The 20,290-nt window shown below is 53.2% G+C and overlaps 1 protein-coding gene across 2 annotated transcripts in view; it reads right to left on the bottom strand.

Annotated features, from left to right (window-relative positions):
* ANKRD11 (ankyrin repeat domain 11) overlaps positions 1 to 20,290 on the bottom strand; it is a 187,409-nt gene that overhangs the window by 38,767 nt on the left and 128,352 nt on the right. For both annotated transcript variants that reach the window (XM_090062660.1, XM_090062659.1), the window contains one exon: positions 7,474 to 7,618. In XM_090062660.1, coding sequence (XP_089918786.1) covers positions 7,474 to 7,560 — 87 coding nt within the window. In that variant the 5' untranslated portion in view covers positions 7,561 to 7,618. The remainder of the gene's footprint in view (positions 1 to 7,473; positions 7,619 to 20,290) is intronic.

Below are 20,290 nucleotides of genomic sequence, written 5' to 3'. Positions count from 1 at the left end.
TCGAGATAAGGAATAGAGAGCTTTCCCTCGTCGCTGGAGTTAGCAGGGTGCCAGAACAAATCTGGAACAGCCAAAATAAACACACTGCCATTCTGTTTAAAAGCTCAGCAGTAAAATACTTTTGTCTTATTTTCTGACTTGCAAATAAAAATAGCTTGCAACAAGGAATTATGCCGCTTCTTGTGCCAGGCACCATTCTGAATAGATCAGGAGCGTGACAAGGTCGGGGACAGGTATTAGTTTACATCTGCGAGCCAGGGAGACAGAGGAATACTATTACCCCACAGCCAGGGGTGAGTGGGGAGCACCGGCACGCAGCCGGAGAGACGAGATTATTCCTGAGTCAATTAGAGCTGACAATCAGAACTTGCAGAGAGCCACTCGAGCAGGGTAGTTTGCTTTTCCCCCTCCAGAGATGGCACCGTTAATGTGGCACCTCGATTATTAGCAAAGCAGCGATACCGCGGGCTAACGCAGCGCCTTCTCTATGCGGAGGCCGTCTCAGAGGGATCACCGGCAGACGTTCACCTGCAAACTCAGAGAACACAATGTAGGAGCAATTCTCCTCCTGCTCCATCACAGCTGCTCTGCACTGAAACACCTTCACTCCTTCCCAGGGACCAACTGGACCGGGGAAGCCTCCGGGCATGCTTTTCTCCACCGGCAGCTCGCTCCTGAAGGCACTGGCCTGCGTATTACTCCATGTCACAAGCCAACGAAGTAAATGCCATCTTTTTTTGTAGCTGAAATCTCCTGTATGCAGGGCCTCTGGACAGCCAGCATCGTGGCACAGCAAGAGGGTTGCGTCTGCAAGAGCTTTCAAGAAACACCCGTCAGGGCTGACATGTCTGAAATGACACCTTCACTGTTCGAGCCTTGACCACTGCAGCTTTCATGCTCCCAGCTCTCTGCCTGTGGGCACGGAAGTACAGATTCAGCTTTGCAAAAGGAACGTAAAGGGGCTACCAATGCATTTCTTTCTGAGTTACAGGCCAGGGACCCGCTTACAGCCCCAGCACAACGTGTCAGGGTTTCTGAGACACTGAGCACTTGTGCAGAAGACACCCGAGCTCCATGCCAAAGAGCTCCAAAATGCAACGTCCATGACAAGGACTCGATTGTGTGAGACACAAACGTGCAACTGCTTATTTGTCTGCAACCCCAGACCAGATTTCAGCTTGAGAAGGCCCAAGATGCTCTTTGTGTTGCTTGGAGAGCACTCTTCCTCCTCAGGAACTGGATTTGCAAACACAGGCTGGCAGTGTTGCTGGGCTCAAATCATCCTGGGAAAGCTTGTGGCCCTCGTGTTGGTTGAAACTAATAACCATTTTAAATCAGGACTTTGAAAAACAAATTTCACACTTGTGTTTTCAAAGAAAGGCACGGCGAGTTAATCTGTAAATGATTCTCCTTGTGGAAAAGGATTGGGACAGCCCCTATCCATAATTGGTGCTCCAAGGCAGTCAATAATTCCCCTGTTTCAAATTAACACAGCATATCAATCGTAGCAGAGAACAAAAGGCAAGAGCCCAAAGTTACCCCATTGTCGAAAGGAGTCACAGCCAGAAAGGTATCAGATATTAATAAGCTGCCGCCTGACAAGCAGGTAGGCACTTGTAGTAATTCATATGCTCTGAGCCACGAGGAACCTTTTACTGGATCATAAGCCTATGGCAATTGCTGCAGTAAGGCTGCTAGTAAAAATTTACCATAGAGGTAACTAGCTGCAACAGCTAATGATGAAAATGCTGTCCGCCTCCCACCCTGGGGCAGTGCGGAGATCCAGCCGTGATGACAAGGCATGCCCTTCCTTTTACAGAAAACCAAGCCACGTTTCTTTTCATGGCACATGACCTTCCCTCTACTCCGCAGATCTGTAACAGGCAGTAAAGAAGTTCACCTGAAATTGCTTGGGCTCTCTGCAATGACTTGGTCCCGACAGGCATCATGAAGTGGAGGTGTGACGGCAGAGTGCAGGTGACCCAGGAAGGAAGGGAGAGCAGAACAGAGATCTGGAATGACCCAGCGCACATCGGTCACATCGGTCCACACTGTCTTCGACGCTGGGTGAGTCTGCATCATTCGACGGTTCCAAAATTTAGGACTGAGCAAGGGAGAAATAATCTCTAGCTTTTCAGGACCCATAAAAGCATGTGCCATATGTCCACCGAGGCACAGCGACGCAGCCTTCCGATAGGGAGGAGTCGGCAACCTCTTGGCCTGCGCTGTACCGTCGAACAGGCAGCCCCCTGCTCCCTCCTCCCCAGCACCGCCACTTAGGAGCAGGCCATGGACCTGGGCACGAGCCCACGTTGAACTGCTGAGACCTCCGCTCTGGCTCCATGAAGAACGTAATTTCACTTGACTGTTGACAAAACCGACCCACATTCCAAACTCTTATGCAAAGCTTTGCACTTCCAGGTGATGGAAATCCCCAAAGCCCTTTGGTCTGCAAACTGGGTTGAAAGCATTTCACATTGCAACACAGAGGAAAAAATCTGCAGCGATGGAACAAAAACAAAATGAAGCCCTGGGAAAGCAGAGCATCCTCAAAATGGCCAAGTGGCCGAGAGATTTCCTTCTGAAAACCCCGCGAAGGAACCATGGGTCCTGCACAATCAAAGGCAGATTCCTTGATGACGGGAGTTGAGCAACTGGGATTATGGTAGGGCCTGGGGACCCCATCTAATTGGGGTCCCCGTAGTTTCCAAGAGCTGTTCAGGACAGAGGCCACCTCTAACTGTCTGAATGGAGCAGGCACAATGGGCGGGAGAGTGGAAGGATTACGGATGGGGAACCAAGCAGCAGACACAGGGCAGCTGATCCAAGGTCACCCCAAGAGCATTCTGGCAGAAAGCACCCCACCAAAATGCTGGTGGAGAGCAGGGCTGCAAGTGTTTGCCAGCCTGTTGCAGCTCCAGTGGTCAGATAAAACCTTCAAGAGCATATCAGTGGTGTGGAGCTAAAGTCCGAGCCTTTCATGCCTTGGGAACTCATGAAAAGCAACCAGGATTTCACCCCCTGGAAGGTCAAGCATCGAAATTCTAAGTCTGAAAGCGTCACCCTGGTTAGCTTCACGCTTCTCGGATGCTCATCTCTTCGGCGCTGTTGTGCCTTTCCCCTGTGGCTATGTCACAGGGACCTTTCCTCCATCTCACCTGATGGCTGAGCGAGACCCTTCAAAGCCTGTCCCCGCTGCTACTGAGAGTGCCCAGGACACTCACAGCGGAAGTGTGGTCACAGCCCTCACGGCCCCTGGAAAAGAGACTGGGGGGCCTGCTCACTTGCTCAGTACCTTAAGCCCTCAGCCCAACGCAGGCTACAAAGGGTGATGCATTGCACTGCTGTGGGTTACAAGTCAGCCTCTGAAGCGCAGAGAGATGGAGTAAAAAATAAAAGGACAAAGCTGTGTTGCAGACAGTGCAATGGCATCGACGAGCACAACACACACTGGGCATGCTTTGCACCAGGTGCCATGCTTGGAACAGCCTTTCCCAATCAGACTGACCTGCCTCAATAGCGGCTGAGCTCCCCTGCCCCCATGTTCGGGAAGATGCTAGCAGCTCCCTCTACCGGGTGCCTGGCACCCACGGCAGGGCACTGCAACAGTGCCCGTGTCCACATGCCCGGAAGGAGGTGGAGAGTGATACACAGCAGTTCCTGGAGCGCACATTCAGTTTGCTCCATGTAGCAGAGCCGCACTAGCCACAAGCATGTTGAAAGCTGGAGCCAAGCGTAGCCTTCCCTTGCACCCAAAGCATGCACCAGCCCTCTGGACCATGCCATTACCCCCTCCAAAAAGTTCTCTCTCGCAGTTTCTAACAGCGTTTATAATGAGGCTGGATCCACTTAAAACACGCTACGATTCAGACTGCAGTGGTACTTGGCAATGTTTTCAGCTGCAGACGTGTTTGCCGGTGCGGCGGGATAAGGACCTGTTCCCAGAATGGCGCTCTGCAGAGGCGCACGTGCATGCAGCTTGCATACTTTTATACAAGCTCTTAGGGCTGAACTCAACCTGAAGTAGCTTCTCCAGAGGCTGATTCATCCCTGAGTCTTCTGAAGAGGCTATGAATGTTTCCCCCTTCGCCTCTGCAGAATAGCATGTGCAGTGCTCACATCAGACCCACGCTCCCTTACCAGGCTCCTCTTCCTGGCTAGCCTCAGAGGAAAATGCTCCTTATAGCTGAGAAGCAATAAGAGACACCCTGGTTGAAGCCCCTCACCTGCTAGACAGAGGCCTGTTCTCCCCCGCTGGGATGAGAAACTAGTAAAACCGCGGCACTGCAGGACACCGAGGGCTGAGAAACTGAGGAGCTCACTACCCACTTCTCAACTAATGCACAGGCAAAAGGGAAGAGCCTGGAGCCTGCTTCCACCAGCAACAGCCCCCTACGAGAAGGAGAGGTGTCCGGATTCCCTCCAAGCACTGAGCCCCAAGCTTGCAGGATGAATGCTCCCAGATATGCAACCGAATCCCCCATACGCTCTAGCTACGTGCCTCCAAACCTAGCCATTTCAGAGCTGCTAGTTGAATGTCAAAACAACCGCCCATGTTAAGGTCACGCGAAGGAGAAAACATGTTCAGTGCTGAAGTCATTTGCCATGTGAATGCTTTGTTAGAATGAGCACGCAGCACATCCCTCCGTGAGACTTGGCCTGGCCTGAGCAGACCCGGTATTGCAAAGCCCAGCAGAGAAACCTCTATGCCCCCTAGCCACCCTGCTGCGGGCACAGCACTGAAGGAGCTGCAGGCTAAGCGCTGACAACTGCAAGATGAATTAAAGGCTGCATCCTGCCCGCCAGGCAGAGACCACCCCCTCCGCACACAGAAGCCACTGTTCTAGCTCCCAGCATCCTACAATTAACCTGAAAGGGCTGCCTGGCGACGTGCTCTCCTTTGCCCGATTACCCTGCACCTCATCTCAGTTCCTAGAGGCCACGAGTCTGGAAACTCCTTCCCGGGTGGAGAGGGCTGGGATTAAACAAGCGGAGAGAACACATTCTCTGTCTCCACTAAGCAACGCTAGCCTCTAAGGTCGGCGCTGGGAACTTGTGGTGGGTCAGCAAAAAATGATTCATGCCCTAGTTATTAAGCTGAAGAAAACAAACTGGAGCTCCCAGCGCTCTACGCCTAATATCCACCTGCCGTCAAGCAAACCCTATCCTCTGGGTGACCCAAATGCAGCTTTTTCTTTAAACTCCCATGAGCAGGAGCAATAAAATGAAGATCACAGAATCACAGAAACACAGGGCTTGAAGGGACCTCTTACGGATCACATAGTCCAACCCCCTATCCAGACCATCCTTTACACATCCTTGTCTAACCTGTTACTAAAAGATGGTGGGCACATCTTCAGGTGCAATTAATGGTATTTAGCGTTACTGCACAGTAAATTTACTACCTGCATATACACAGACTGCACAGTAGACTAATATACTGCACAGGAAGTGCTTGCATGTGTAGATGGTGACACTTTACTCCGCAGTAGATTCATAGATTGTAGGGGCTGGAAGGGACCTTGCAAGATCATCGGGTCCAGCCCTCCCTGCACTAGGCAAGGAAGACAACTGGGGCCAAGACACCAGATTAGTCTAGTGTGCAGTAAAGCATCTCGTGTAGACTTGGCCAGCCAGTGTTGTCACAAAACCACAAGACATAACACCCAATCTGATGACAACCGACTGCATCCTTCCCTCTTCGAGGCACCCACGCCACAAGCGGCTGGATCCCAGCACTGACAATACCCCAGCTGTATTTCTAGTGCAATCAACACTGCCGGGTTTCAACCTCATTTGCGAGGGAGCAGCCAGGGTGAATGCTTGGCCTTTGCTGGGTACCCTACCACTCCGCCTGGCAGCTGCTCCTCCGTATTCAACACTGCTGTTCCCAGCTCCTGCACTCTTCCCAGAAGCACCATGCTGTGTCCTAGCAACGTGCTCTGCTCCGCGTGGGAGCAGCGATGCAATTCTCAGCCTGCCCCTGAAAACAGATTCAAACGTGTGTGAGCGCAGGACCAATGCCCCCAACCCCTTTGATTTCTGACTTTGACCTCAGATGACCTAATGAGCTCCCTGTTCTGTCTTGCTTCTCTTGCTCCTGCAGGTGAGAGGAAGCCGCCTCCCTACAGCCTTTGTGAGCAGTCCGGTCCCTGCAACCACTCAACACGCACATAGCCCCAGGGTGTGTCGTCGAGCATAGAGAGGCCGGCAGAGACAGGCTGTGCCAGCAACAAAAGGTACCCGGAGAACCCAGCTGCCAGTGTCATCCAGGCACCCGGAGCCAGGAGCGAAGCTGGCAGAAGGCAGCAACTCCACGGTCCTGCAAGACTGCGGAACATCTGCAGCCGGGACCGGGCAGGGATGCTGCTCTTGGTGCAGCGCGTCAGCCTCACCCTGGGGCCCCCGTTACACCGTGCAGTGGGAAACAGAGCACTGCCCTGGTAGGGCTCAGACATTATGCTAACAAGCATGGTTTAGAGAGATGAAATAGCATCGGTGCTGCAGTTCCCCGGGGAGGGAGCACAGCTGGGAGGAACGTACTGGCACCCTGTCGGGGGAATCCAGGGCAGGGGAAGGACCCAGGGAGGAAGTGGGGACAGGGAAGAGCAAAGGTGGATGGGAGAATGAGGGGGTGGTGTCTTCATTGCTAGTGATGCTTGGATTACAATCTCCAGCCCTGGAAAGAGGAAGTCCAAAGGGCTCCAAAGACAGGACGAGCTAAGCCAAAGTGAATCAACTGGGGGAAGGAAAGAGTGGGAAGAGCTGCCTACAAAGCACGACAAGCTGCCATACATTTAGGTTTCACTTAGGAAGGGACTTGTGCCTACTGTGCTGGCAAAGCAGAAGCTGCCTCCGGACTGTACTGTAACCCAGCGAGACCCCATCAGAACTGCCGAAAGGCTGGTGGCCCGGGGGCCAAAACGAGCAGGCCGTGCTGCGGGTGGAAGGGAGCTGCGCAGTTTGCCTGCCCTCTATCCAACACCTCCTTTCAACAGCTTTATCTTCAGCTCTCAGCATGGGAGCCTCCGTTCAACCCCGAGCAGCCACATCTCCAGCTCAGATACCAGCACCTCATCAGCGACTCCTCAGAGCAGCTCAGCCCTCCAGGCTTGTGCGCCTGCTGCCTGCATGGCAACACACATCAAACACAAGCCGCTCCGAGACTGCCCACGGCTGTGCAGGAGGGGGTTTCCCATGGAGGTTTCTCTGACCCAGGCAGAACTGGAACTCGCTTTCCTCTTAGTAACCCCCCACTCCTCCCCGTCAGGCAGTCTCAAGTCCCCATTACTCCCCTGCAGCACTGCTCCGCACATATCAAGGGTTATGGGCCAAAGTGGAGCGTGCTGGAAGCAGAGCCCTTCGCTCGGTGCTGGGCAAACAGTGTCTTGTTCCAGAACTACCGGCTGCTAGCAGGCACCTGGCCTATGCAGAGCCCCAGCGCTGCGAGGGTAAAAAGAAGGGGCAAGTTACCTTTTTCCCCGTTTGTTTCTCCACCATGTCGTTGCTGAGAGAGAAATCTTCTGACTGTGGTGTTTTAGAACACCCACCCTTGGGCATCGTTCTGCCGTGCTTACTTGATCTTCATTTATGCTGCCATCGCCTCGTCGTCAACCGTCTGTTCAAAGAGAGAAGCAGAGAAAACAGGCGTTTTACAAAGGGCTGGTCAGGAGGGGAAACAACTGTCAGGACGCTACCTGCTGGAGCCAGCCACGAGGCTGTGCTGGACTCCCCGGCACAGAGCAGCGGTGGTCCGAGCCCAGAGCTGGGCTGACCCTGCCATCGGTTCTGGCTTTAATGGACCGAACAAGAACACAGGACTGGGAGAGGCCAGCCCTTTGCAGCCCCGTGCAAGCATTCACCCACGATGACTAGACTTCGTCCGCTCCAATCCTCGCTGCCACAGGAACCCCAGCCGCCAAGAACACCACACCAGGCCAGAGTGAAAAAGCAGGGGCCACCGCAAAGACAAAGCAGTCACTGGCTAATACAGGCCAGCTGCAGGCCACGCACAGCGCTTGCACGGGAAGAATATTCGATGTCAGACATGACGCACAACGGACAACATGCAGACACCCAGGGAGAGCCCCGGGTCTCTCCTTACAGAGCTGCTCTGGATGCTCCCGCGGGGCTTCTCTCAGCGCCTGCCAGACCCAGCAGCGACTCTACGTGCTATGGTTTGCAGAGCTGGCCCCCAGCTACCATTTGAGATGCACACTCCTGAAGACTGGCCCGGGGCAACAAGCGTCTAAAGCAAGGAACTGCAAAACCTCCTCCTAAAATGTAGACAAGTGTCTTTGGGTAGGTGCAATATCTGTTATCAGATCAATTAAATAGTTGGAAAAATTGCTTTGGGCACAAACGCCCTTCTTCAGGCATTGGGAGAGTCTCCCTATGCCCAAAGAACTCTCCCAGAGCCTGAAGAAGGGGATTTGTGCTCCAAAGTTTGCAGAGGACAATTTTTCCAACTATTTAGTTGGTCTAATAAAAGATATTGCATCTACCCAAAGAACCTGGTCTGCCTGTGTCTTTGGACCAACATGGCTACAACCAGCACCTCCTAAAAGGTGTCTTTTGTGCTGACCTCTGGGGAGGGCAGGAACACAAGGAGCAGTGTTCCCTGAACGGTTTACGGAGGGGCCTCCGTGCCCCAGCTCAGCAAGGCCATTGTGCCGTGGCCTAGGTAAGGCACAATTAAAGGAGCCTAACAAAGAGCTCTGTTGCCCATGCCATGTGTTGCCTGGTTACGGAGCTGAAAAGGCGACTGACATCCGAAACACACAGCAGCATGTGTTGTTACGGAGATCAGAAATGTGGTCCGGAGCCAGGGCAGGCAGGGCCTTTAGGTGAACAGAAATATCTCCAGAGGCTAAAAAGCACCAGTGACCCACAGCCAGATCCTTCAGACCAATGGCCCGCGGGCACTGCCCACGCAAAAGGTTTTCTCCAAGCACCGTCGGAGAACCTTTCCCCTGCGACCCACAGCCCCACACATCACCCTGTGCCCATTCACTCTTATTGTGGCTGCTGCTTATTTTTTTTGAGCTACAATTGCAGGAAATTGTCCAGGAATTGAGTCACTCCAGAAATCCATCACAGGTCTGGGAATTTTGTGGGTGGGGAAGGAGGAGAGAACAGCAGTGAGATGGGGGAAGCCAAAACCTCCTTGACTATTTTTTTTTCCAACACTCCAAGAGGCTTGGACCATTTTTAAACCTGAAACAGGAGATGGTTCAAACTCCACAAGTGTTCAGTCCCAGACGGGCCAGGGCTGGAACCCACCAATTCATTTCACACCAGGTGATGAAATGCCCATCACGCTCAGAAGTTGCTGCTGTGCTTGCTCTGTGGGCAGGCAGGGGACCAGAGCCCCCTTGGCTGACAATTCGGCAGTGGGCAGAGCTCTGTGGAAACCCCGCCATTGTGGAAACAGCTCTGGGGTCTATCACCAACCGTCCCCGCTTCTCCCACCAGGTCTGTGGAGTTGGCTTGGGTTTGGTGGTTTTCTGTTGGGTTTGTTTTTAAATACAAAATAATTCTCCATGTCCCCTGCCAGCCCTGCAGCGATCCACATTAGCCAGCCACGGAGCTGTTCCAAACCCCGCCGCGAGGCATCACGTAACAGGCGTCTGGCAGGACCGGGCTCTCTCCGTAGATCTGGCTCCAGGCTGTGCACGGGTCAGCGAGACGCGTCTACCCGGGTTTACTGAAGGGAAAAGGGCAAGAGGGACCCGGAGGTCTCTGCAGCCATGGTTCAGCCCTAGGGAGGGTCATGCTGGGTACCAGATAGCCACTGGGCACGTCTACACATCTGCATTTACTGCGCAGTAGCCAAAACTACTGTGCGGCACAGGCGTGCGTCTACATGTGCATGCCTATACTGCACAGTAAACATGGCAACTGACGCCAGCTTGGGTGTAAATTTGATTCCTGCATCATGCAGGTACCAATTTACACCTGATTAGTTACTGCACATGTAGATGCCTTACTGCGCAGTAACGCTTTGTGTGTGGACTGACTTGGGACTAACTTTAGTCGGTCCACACACAGTGTTAATGTGCCTTAAGGTCTGCACGTGTAGATGTCGGCCTATCTTGCTCCACAGTAAATTTAAGCCGGTGTAAATGCACATGTAGACACAACCACAGAGAGGGCTTCTTCCCTGAGGGAGGAGAGCAGGAAGGAGCCCCCTGCACTGCTGCAGGAAACGCCACGAAAGCCAAAGCTGTCATTGCTGGCACTGGTGTCACAGGGAAAGGGGGAATCCAGCACCTCGGTGCCACCAAACAGACAGTACATGGAAAATACAGAACCTGGAGCCTGGCTTTCAGAGCAGCAGTGCTGGACGGAGATGCCACAGGACACCAGCCCCAGGCCGAAGCACCGATTAAACAGGGCACCTTGCAGCAAACTAATTTCTCCCCAAGGGAGACAGACCAGTTGTTGGGCTTCATGAAACCCAGAGTCAAGACAGTCAGGCCTTGATACGGTGACAAAGAGAGACGCCTCATCCAGGCTGCTCTGACTGGGCAGAATATAAGCCTTAATCATTGGGAAAATTAGTGGCGGCAGAGAGAATCACCCACGTGCCAAGATGCAGTGCTTTGACTGTAGGAGAGACGCCAGCCCCCGAGCCCATTCAGGCACACGCATCTCGACACTAGCGTGAAAATCTAAGGAAAGAAAACTCCAAAGGACTTGGCGTCCGAGGATGGAAATTCATTTATGCTCTACAAGGGATATTAAAAACACACGGCACACGAAGCGGTCTGACGTGCCATAGGACATCTGAGGCCTGGTACAGCACTGGGGGAGCAGACCGGGGAGACTCTCCCCTGCAACTCAAGCATGAACAACGGCGGATTAAAGCCCAGACCAATTTAGGATTCCCTTTCAAGCTTCTTCCAGCTATCGGTCTTGAAGGCCACGCGGATTTGCCAACTTATTCCTGAAAAAATCTGTCTGCCCAGGGCGTCACCTGGGTTGCTTGTACCTGGGGTATGTACCTATTCACGTGGAGCTCCGAAAACCTGTTTAGCTGAGAAAAGGCCAGACGGATGCCAGATTAATTCTGCACCCCTTCTGTTCATCTAGCTGACTCATTACACTTGGAAAGCTGGCTGCCTCTCCATGTAAACAGAGCGCTGGCCTATTTAACAGCTTGGAGGGAGTATTACATTTGCACAACAATTACGAACAATGCTTGCAAGCCTCAATTCATTTTTCAGAGGGTTTAATAATAAAAGTCCGAAGGGGGGGAAGGAGTGCTACCCTCGGCACAAGGGAGGGAAGGCAGGGGAAGAGGAGAGTGCCCCGTTTTCACGTGTCGCGACCGGGGTGCTCAAATCCGTGTCACTTGGCTTCAATCCCTGCAAAGCGGAAGACCAGACACGACACCCTTTCTACCAGGCGACTTGCAACTTTGCTTCCCAACCAGGAGACAGTCGTCAACGTTTCTATTTTGTCAACAATTAACTAAGCCCCTTGAACCAGATGATTACACGTCTGTGGCACAATACGGAAGTAGGAGACCGAGTGCGCTCAACATCATATAATCCCCAACACTTCTCCAGAACAAAAGAGACTGTTTACATGTGGAAGGCAGCCAAGCACGCTGCTACTGGACTCCACAACCCATGTGCAAATCAGCGCTTCCCAGCCTTTTCAACCTGAAATGGCAGCCTTGCCCACAGACATTTGCAAATCATTTTTATATTCTGGTTTCAGTGATTTCCCCCAGGGAAAGGATGGGCAGGGCAGGGCAGGGGAGGAGAGGGGAGGCGGGGGGGATTCTTGCTAAGACATACCAGGCCTGTCAATCACAGCTGACGGCTGGTTCGTGCAACCCTCTTACAGGCAACAGATATTGGTAAAGCTGGCTATTGAGACCGAAACAGCCTGGCGTCCCTCGGGACCACGCTGTGTCTCGATGCGCATGGATGTCTTTTCTCTTTGCTCTTTCTCCAAGCGCTTTTTCGAAATCAAGCGACAGGTCGCCGTGAATGCGGCAGGTCTGTGCCCCCTTCCCGTACCCGATGGCTCTCCATCGCCACGCCGCCGACACCAAGCACGATGGCCTGTCTGTAAGGCATGACCCGACGCAGAACAGGCCAGGAGGGTTTGGAGCGGCCAGCTCCTGCCCTGCTAACACGCAGCCAGCAAGGCTGGAGGGACCGCGGGAGAAGCCGAAACATTTGGTGGCCTTATAAGGAACGGAGCTGGAGGGCAGCCCAGGACCTGCAAACCTGAACTCTGCTCCCAAAGGAGGTCGGTCCCTCCAAAGGCCATGTGTCCAACCCAGAGCTGCGTGCTCAATCGCAGCATCCCTGGGGCTGACCTCAAAATGGGCTGAGCCCAGGAAGGCAACGCTAACTGCGCACTCTCGAAACGTCTGCCGCTTCCTCGTTGTGCAACCGCTGAGGCCTGAGACCGCGTGCCGCCTGCTCTCGTCGGGGGTCGAGCCTGCAGGACAGGGCCTGAGGCAGCGTGGGGCACATGGCATGGTGTTTCCCCACCAGATAGAGGTGGCACCAGTGCAGCCAGGTGGGCTGGGTGGGAGCACGGCTCTCATTGCTGCCTCGGCTCCCGTGTGCCTCGGATTTAAGGGCAATGACCATTTCTCACAGGTACCTAACCACGTCTCCGACTGAAGGGCAATGATTTTGCACCTACATTGTGAACCTGCGAACCCTGACCAACGAAGCCTGCTGCACCCTGCAGGGTATTTTTCCTTCTCTCGTTTTTATGGATACAGCCGTGCTGGCTCTGCGATTAGTCATTTAAAAAACCCCAAAAACAACAAAAACCCATGAGCACATAAGACAGCAAGAGGTCTCTGGATATTTTCACATGTATAACGTGATAACAGGGAATGTACACAGCGCACGCTGCACAATACATGCCATACGCGGAGGTGACTGAAAGGATTGGGGTTGGATGGTTGTTTTTTTTAAAGACTGAAGTATGAACAATGGTGTAAATGTCTTGTTAAGCACAAAACGGAGCAAGAGAGTGAGTCACGTCCCCTCTTGAGGCTGCATCCTGGGGACAAGGCCTAGTCGAGCTATCGTTCGTGTTGGCCAGAAATAACCTTTGGGGGAAATGCCTTGGTTTAAATTTTAAAAAACAACCAACACACAAACATGCCCAGGGAAAGCCACATTTGAGGATCCGTTTACAAACCCTAAACATTGGAAACCAGTGCTAAAAAATCACTCAAAAACACCATAACTCTCTCTTATCCTACCAGCAACCCACCGCCCTTCCTTTACGTGTCTGTGCTGCACAAGGCCGGTTTTCTTGTGCTGAGGACCATCTCTGAGAACTAAAATATGTCTTAATTCTCCACCAAATCTCTCGCAATAGGCTGTGCACGCATCATACGGACATCTGGAGGAGCTGCCATCCTTACGGTTGTGAGCACCGTGTTAAACAAACAGTATGTACCGTGGGATCTGCACCTACGTGCGTCTAATACCAACACTGGTCATCTGCCATCACCATCTAGCTTTGCTTTACCCTTTAGAGCCCTATCATATAAAGATCTGGGAGTCGAGCTGCTTGTCTCAATGGATGTGCTAACACTGTCTGCAGGCACTTGTATAACTGGTGACCCATGTACCCTGGGGAACAGGGAGATTTTTGTTCTGTCTCTGGTTTGATTCAGGAAGTCGTAAAGTCCATCTCGCTCTGCGGTCTCTGGATCAACACAAAGAAGGCGGGAGGCCTGTGAGTTAAGCAATGTCAACACAGGTGCGGTTTCGCTGCAGTAATATTACAGTGTGCAATCACAAAGATTAACCATTAATAAGGCCCGGCAGCACGATGCATCACTCCTGTGCTTGCCAATGAAGTGGAGCGGTTCCCTGTAGAGGACCCAGGTGCCTCTGAGCTTTCACTATAGTTTGGTGCTGAGTTATGGCTCTTTTGGGCGACCACGATGCTAGGCTGTGCCCCAGCTTGAAGCATTCTGGTCTGGGAAGCTTAAAGTTTCATGGTTTTTCAATGTGGACAAGTCCAGCCAGAAATGAACCCATCCAAGTGCAAGAGACCATTTTTTCTCCCGCTCCTTTCACACAGGCATCAACCCTGCACAAATCCCCTGCCCTTCCAGTGCTCTCTCAACCCTGGGTATTTACACCAGGTCTGCAAGGGATCGGAGAGATGCAGGTGAGTGCGCATCAGCCGCACGCACTTGTACAGAGATACAAAATGGCTATGACCAGTTCAACTCCTTGCTGTGCAACTGGAGCCCCGACACAAATCCCACTGCTAGTTTAAATCATAGAAATCACACAAAATGAGGGTTGGACCTCAGGAGGTCACACCTAGTCCAACCCCCTGCTCCAAGCAGGACCAGCCCCAACTCCATCATCCCAGCCAAGGTTTTGTCTAATTTCTGGGGAATTTTATTACAAACACGTGGAAACATATAGACAATCGTGACTTGCCGGACTATTTTAGACACCTTGATAGATAGGCCTGTAGGACTTGAACAAGCTCAAGGCAGTTCTGTGCCAAGCTTCACAGGCACCAAGCAAACCCTCCAGATGGGTCTGTGGTGGTGACTTATTACACAACCGAGCCTGTGCTCGGCAGTTGCATTTAACCACAGAAAACTCCTGCACGAGCCGGCTGCCGGCTAGGCCAATATCCTATCCTAGCAGTATGCACGCCGGGTTAGAGTCTGCATGACAAGGATACACCGTCCTGCTGTGTTCGTCTCACCATTGAACAACCAGCTGGAAACATGCACAGACCCATGCCACCCAAAACGGACAGGACCCTTCTCAAACAAGCTTAAGACAGCCCTGCCCAAATCAACGGCAATAGTTTTATTGAACAGATTATCTCCCCGTGACGTCTTCCCTCAATGATCCCCATGCTGCTGCCTGTAGAGACTGCTGGCGTTCTGGGGCCCTGCTGCTTGTCTTGCAACTGGCTGAAGTTGCAAAACCCCCTCTTGTTGCTGCCGGTTCCCTGCTCTGTGGTCAGGAGGAGGAATCATTTGCTGTGAGGAAATCTCAAGCCGGACTCTTGACTGTTCCAGGAAGGCTGGAGCAGTTTATGGCCCCTCTCCACCACATCCTTTGTCTTGCCAGATAGCCCGATTGCAACACAGCTGCTCCCTTCCCACAAGCAAAGGTGGTTTCAGGACCTCCGCTGCACTCCCGCAGAGGGCTGTGAGCATCCGAGGCTGCGGCACGGCTTGGCTCTCTGCTGTGTTACCGAATCAGTCGTGGTTGAACACGATGAGAGGACTCTACCGGGTGGCAAACGAGCAAAGAGAACCAGCACGTGCCAGCAGAATGCCCTTCACCGACCGAGAGGAGCCTGAGGATCGTCTTCATCATTGGAGGTGTTCCCCGAGCGAACAAGAAATACTCCGTGCGTGTGACAGGCACTAAAGGTGCCAGGAAAATCCACTGGGATTCTCCTACACAGACAAGGCTGGATCTGAGCTTTGGGGAAAGGAGACAGGCAGGACGGCTAATGGCAGGGAGAGGGGCTGAGCAAGCCGTCCTGCCACGTGCCCCCCACAACAGAAAGGACGTGGATGAGTTGGAGAGAGTCTAGTGGACGGCAAAGAAAATGGTTCGTGGACTGGGACACAGGATGGATGAGGAGGGGCTGAGGGATATTTAGTCGGTAGAAGAGAAGACTGAGGGGGATTTGATATCAGCTTTTACCTCCTGACGGGGGGTGGTGAAGAGGATGGAGCTGGACTGTTCTCAGAACAGGGAGCAATGGGCTCAAGCTGCAGCGAGGGAAGTTGAGGTTGGATATTAGGAAAAACTCTCTCATGAGGAGGATGGTGAAGCGCTGGAACAGGCTCCCCAGAGAGGTGGTGCACTTTCCATCCTTAGAGGTTTTTAAGACCCAGGTAGACCAAGCCCTGGGTGGGATGTTGCAGTTGGGGCTAGCCCTGCTTGGAGCAGGGGGCTGGACTGGATGTGACCTCCTGAGCTCCCTTCAACCCTCGTTTTCTATGATTTTCTGATCCTGTACTGCACCGCGAAGGAAGTGGGAAGGAGGAGTCTCCATTGAAATGTAACCCATGGCACAAAATGGTGTCAGCTGCGGTGATGACTCTTGTGACAAACACCCATCCACAAAGGATGGGACTGAGCCTGGATGCTTATTAAATCAGGCAGCAATCCTGCCGGTAAAGGGCCCTTTGAGCTCAGAGCCTCAGTCGCTGCTGCCCTGAATGGGCCTCTAACAGACCCCTGGGAGGCTCCGCAGCTTTTGCATTGTCCCCGTCCCTAACGATTAAAGAGACCTGTTGCAATGGTGTTCATACAGACTGTGCCCCCGAGTGGTTAGAGCAGAGGCTTGTGACTCTCCTGGCTCCAGCATCTCTCTGAAGCTCCCTCCCCGCGGGCCAAAGGAGGATCACGCTGCCTCTCTTCACCCAGGCCCTGAGGCTGCCTGCTTGCAAAGCGCTTTGAGACCCAGCCCAGAGGGCACCGCATAATCAGTCATTCTTAGGCTCCCCGGCGAGCTGTACGGTTCAAGGCCGGGCACAAACAGATGGGAGAGCGCAGGGCTGCTGAAGAGGGGTCTGCACGCCCAGGGCTCCTCAGCACCCCCATGTTGTCTCTCGTCAGGATATGAACCTCTGTAAGCTGCAGCTGGATGCTCCTGGCCTCCAGAGCCAGTGCACAGAGGTGCTCTGCTGACGTGCAAGCTGCAGCTCAAGCAGATTCGGCGCCACAGCAAGCAGAGCCCCAAGAATGAACTCAACCTCGCGTTTGCTTTGCTTTCTCCTCCTGTGTTACCGGGGACATCTCCACTCTTTGCACATGGGCATCAGCAGCACAGCGTTACCGGGAGAACTGCTATCCTGACAGCGAACTCATGCTCTCGAGATGGAGAACTGCCTCGCTGCGGGGAAATGCTTTGCTTTCCGCTTGGTACCAAAAGCGCCACCCGGCGCAAAGGGCCTGATTCGCACCCGCAGGAATCCACCCCAGCTCCGAACATGGCTGCAGCCACGCATCACGTCCCCACTCCCCAAGAGACAGCTCAAGGCCACCCTGGTCTATTTAGGGACACAGGCTTATAGGTGCGTGGGGACAGCTGGGGTTTATCATCTCCGGAAGCCAACCCCCACAAATTGTGCGAAGCCCAGCAGGATGGGCCGGCTCTGCAGCCAGGCCTCCATGCTGGAGCCAGGCTCCTCCAGGTGCACCGCTTCCCTCGTTACTCGCCTCATCTGCATACTTTTCATTTCCCTCATTCCTGGCACCGAGTGCTTATCGCCAGCGCGGTTTGCTAGCTGAACACCATTTTAATAGAAAGCGATTATGTCAGCTTACACAAGCCCCATCTGTTTCTTACCTAAGGAAAGTGCAGGCTCCGGAAGGCATCACAAAGCGGCACGGATTTGCGCTTCTTATGTTGAAGCACCGAGCCGTGACAGCCACCTCCGGTGGGGTGCTCGTGTTCAGATGCCCCTTCCCTGGAGGCAAAGCACCGGCAAGCACATGCATGGCCCCGTACAGCTGCACGCGTGCACGCACACGACTTTCGCCACATGCAGCGAGCGGCACAGAGGTGAGATGCTTCTACTTGGGCCGAGAGTCAGAAGTAAAAGAAAGCCCCTTCTTCTCTCCAGCCCATCCCCGGTCTGGTAGGGGTCCCGGAGACACGAGACGTGCTTGGATAAATGGGCTGCTTTGAGCTGGTCTTGTTTGGGGCTGATTACAAACCCGAAGGCAGGGGTCCCGGAAGGTGACATGGGTTGTGAATCATGGTTTGCTGGTTTACGGTCCACAGTTGATGACTGCTGCGTGCCCTGCTTCAGGTGCATTTGGTGGGAGGAGGTCCAGCGTCCTTTTCACACCAGCACAATCAAAACAAGCAGGCATGAACAGCTCTGAGAAGGCAGAGCCAGGCCTAAGCAGGGCGCCCTGGGTTAGCACCTTTGCAGATCTGAGGCACCCCTCAGCAAGCACCAGCTCTTCGTTTCCACTCCTTGTTTGACTACGGAAAAAATAATGGAGCCGTTTTTCTGTTGCTAAGAGTTTGGGAAGAGTGTTCTTAATGCGCTGGACTCCTCTTGGAAACCTCTGCGCTTATCTTGCAAATCAGGTTGGCACACCTACTGGCAAAACCCTAAAAGGGTCTCATGGCACCCCAGGGTGCCAGGCACCCTGGTTCAGAGTCCCCGAGCTGGTGCCAACTCCAGGATGGGCCTGGAGACACCAGTAGGGCACAGGAAGCTTGGTCCTGGCAGCGTTGTGCCACTTCCTGGAGCAGCAGATGCTTTCCCTTTCCAAGGGGAACCTGTCACCAATACCACACGGGCTTCTCGGCCCAACCCCACCGGAGCCGGAAGCTGCACAGGAACGGAGCCTCCACCCCAGCCTGGCTCAGTCATGAATACACAACCAGCTTCAGGGAATTCCTGCTGCACTCATCCTGTAACGCACCTTCGTGGATCCAGCCAACAGCTATGGTGCTGCAGCCCTCCGACGCCGGCCCTCCCGCAAGCGGTGGGAAGGCAGGCGAGCTGGGGGGCTCCCTTCTGCCTGGCAGGTCCGGAGGCAGGAAGTCCAACTCCCCGCACGCACATTCCTAAATCAAGTCCCCGCACCACACAACTACGCACCCACGCACCCGTCTCCATACCCAAACTCCCACCTGCTGCCCTCCTGCCCCCGGAAAGGTGGTGCAAACTGCCTAACGGGTTTTTAGCGTGCTTTGATCTGCCACGTGAACCACAAGAGCCACTTGGCAGAGTGTTCAAGTTATATGCATATTTTTATTTATAGATATATAGAAATAAATATTTTTGCAAAAATAAATAAATAAATAAATAAATAAATAAAATCCCCACAATATCTTTAGAAGCTGGTTGGTTTGTTTTGCTGGGGGCAGCATCCAAACAAGGAAGCCTTTGCAAAAATGAGCTGCACATCACAGAGCCACATGGGGCAAGAAGCCAGCGCCAGAAAGCACGAGCAAGAGCAGACAGGCAGACTTCTGCCCGCTGCAAGCTCCGGCAGGCGCAGGGAGAAGGAACGGCCCTCGACGTCTCCGAGCAGCTACTGCGACCGCCCCACCAAACGACAGCGCCTCACCTCTCACATTACTTCACAAGATAAAATGGTTCTTGTATCCTCCGAAACACGTGGATGGGAGCTCTGCAATTTCAATGAGCCTGTTTCACCCCGAAGTGCGAGATACGGATCTGTCTGGAGCAGCGCCTGTGCCGACGAGCGAGGCGCACTGGTGCGATGCGCCAAAATACTGCCGCTTCTCTGGGGCTTTCGTGCACCGCATCCAACAGGCTTCACCGACACCCGCGGGCCCTTTTCTTCCCCCCCCATCACCCATGCCCCCATCACGTCATTCTCCGTCAGAAGCAGATCCACGTCTCCCCTGATCCTGCTCTTTGCCCCTTGGCAGGAAGGAAGGGTTATTCCCATTCCCCAATGCTGCCGCTGCTTTCCGTTCCTCCTGCCTGCTTGCTGGCAACATCAGACACGAGCCCAACTTGGAAAATGATGTTGGCCAACAGATAAGGCAGTGGACATGCTCTTCCTGCTGGCGGCGGGAGAGGCTAGCATCCTGATTCTCAACCCCAGGGTGCCTTGTGATCCTTTCAGGGGTGCTGCACAATGCTAGGTGGGCTCTTTCCAAGCATTTTGCAACAGAACTGCTCTAGTCGCCGAAAAACTGAGTGAAAACTAAGAACTGGTATCGTCTCGGGGGGCCTTGAATCTAAAAAGGCTGAAAACCACTGAGCCGACCAGTTAGGCTGCTCCTATCCCTGGCTCTACAAAGAGCCGGCATTTTCTGAGCGGGGCCTGGAGTCTACCAAGGGGGCCCCTGAGCCTATGAAGGTTGAGGACAACTGAGCTAGAGCAAAGCTGTAGAAGGAACACTCCCTAAAGCAAAATGAACAATTCACAGACCTCTCAACCTCCCTCCTCTTCCCCTTCCTGTCCAACCCAACCCCCAAAACTGGTATTTCTAAGATAAATGAATAACGAGGAAGGGCTAGGAATGCACTTGCAGAAACAAGTGCATGCTTGTGCAAATGAGAATCAATTTACGGCACACTGCAATGGCTGAACCTGTCATTAGAGCAGGAATGATAGAAAGCGCGCTAAAAAAATGGGCCTACATTTAACAGATCATGTGTCTTTAAGCACATAAGCTCCACTGCCACTTAACAGACTACAACTCCACCTTGGTCGCTCCAGACTTAGTTAATTAAGCCAGCTGCACTCAACGTCTCCTTCCTCCTTTAATGAACCAAAAGACTTGTTAGAAAGCT

This window comes from Crocodylus siamensis, chromosome 9, assembly GCF_052110815.1.
Source record: "Crocodylus siamensis isolate JL-2025a chromosome 9, ASM5211081v1, whole genome shotgun sequence".
Classification (NCBI taxonomy): Eukaryota; Metazoa; Chordata; order Crocodylia; family Crocodylidae; genus Crocodylus; species Crocodylus siamensis.
The sequence above is the reverse complement of the archived record's forward strand: the minus strand, read 5'-3'. Positions and strand labels throughout refer to the sequence as shown.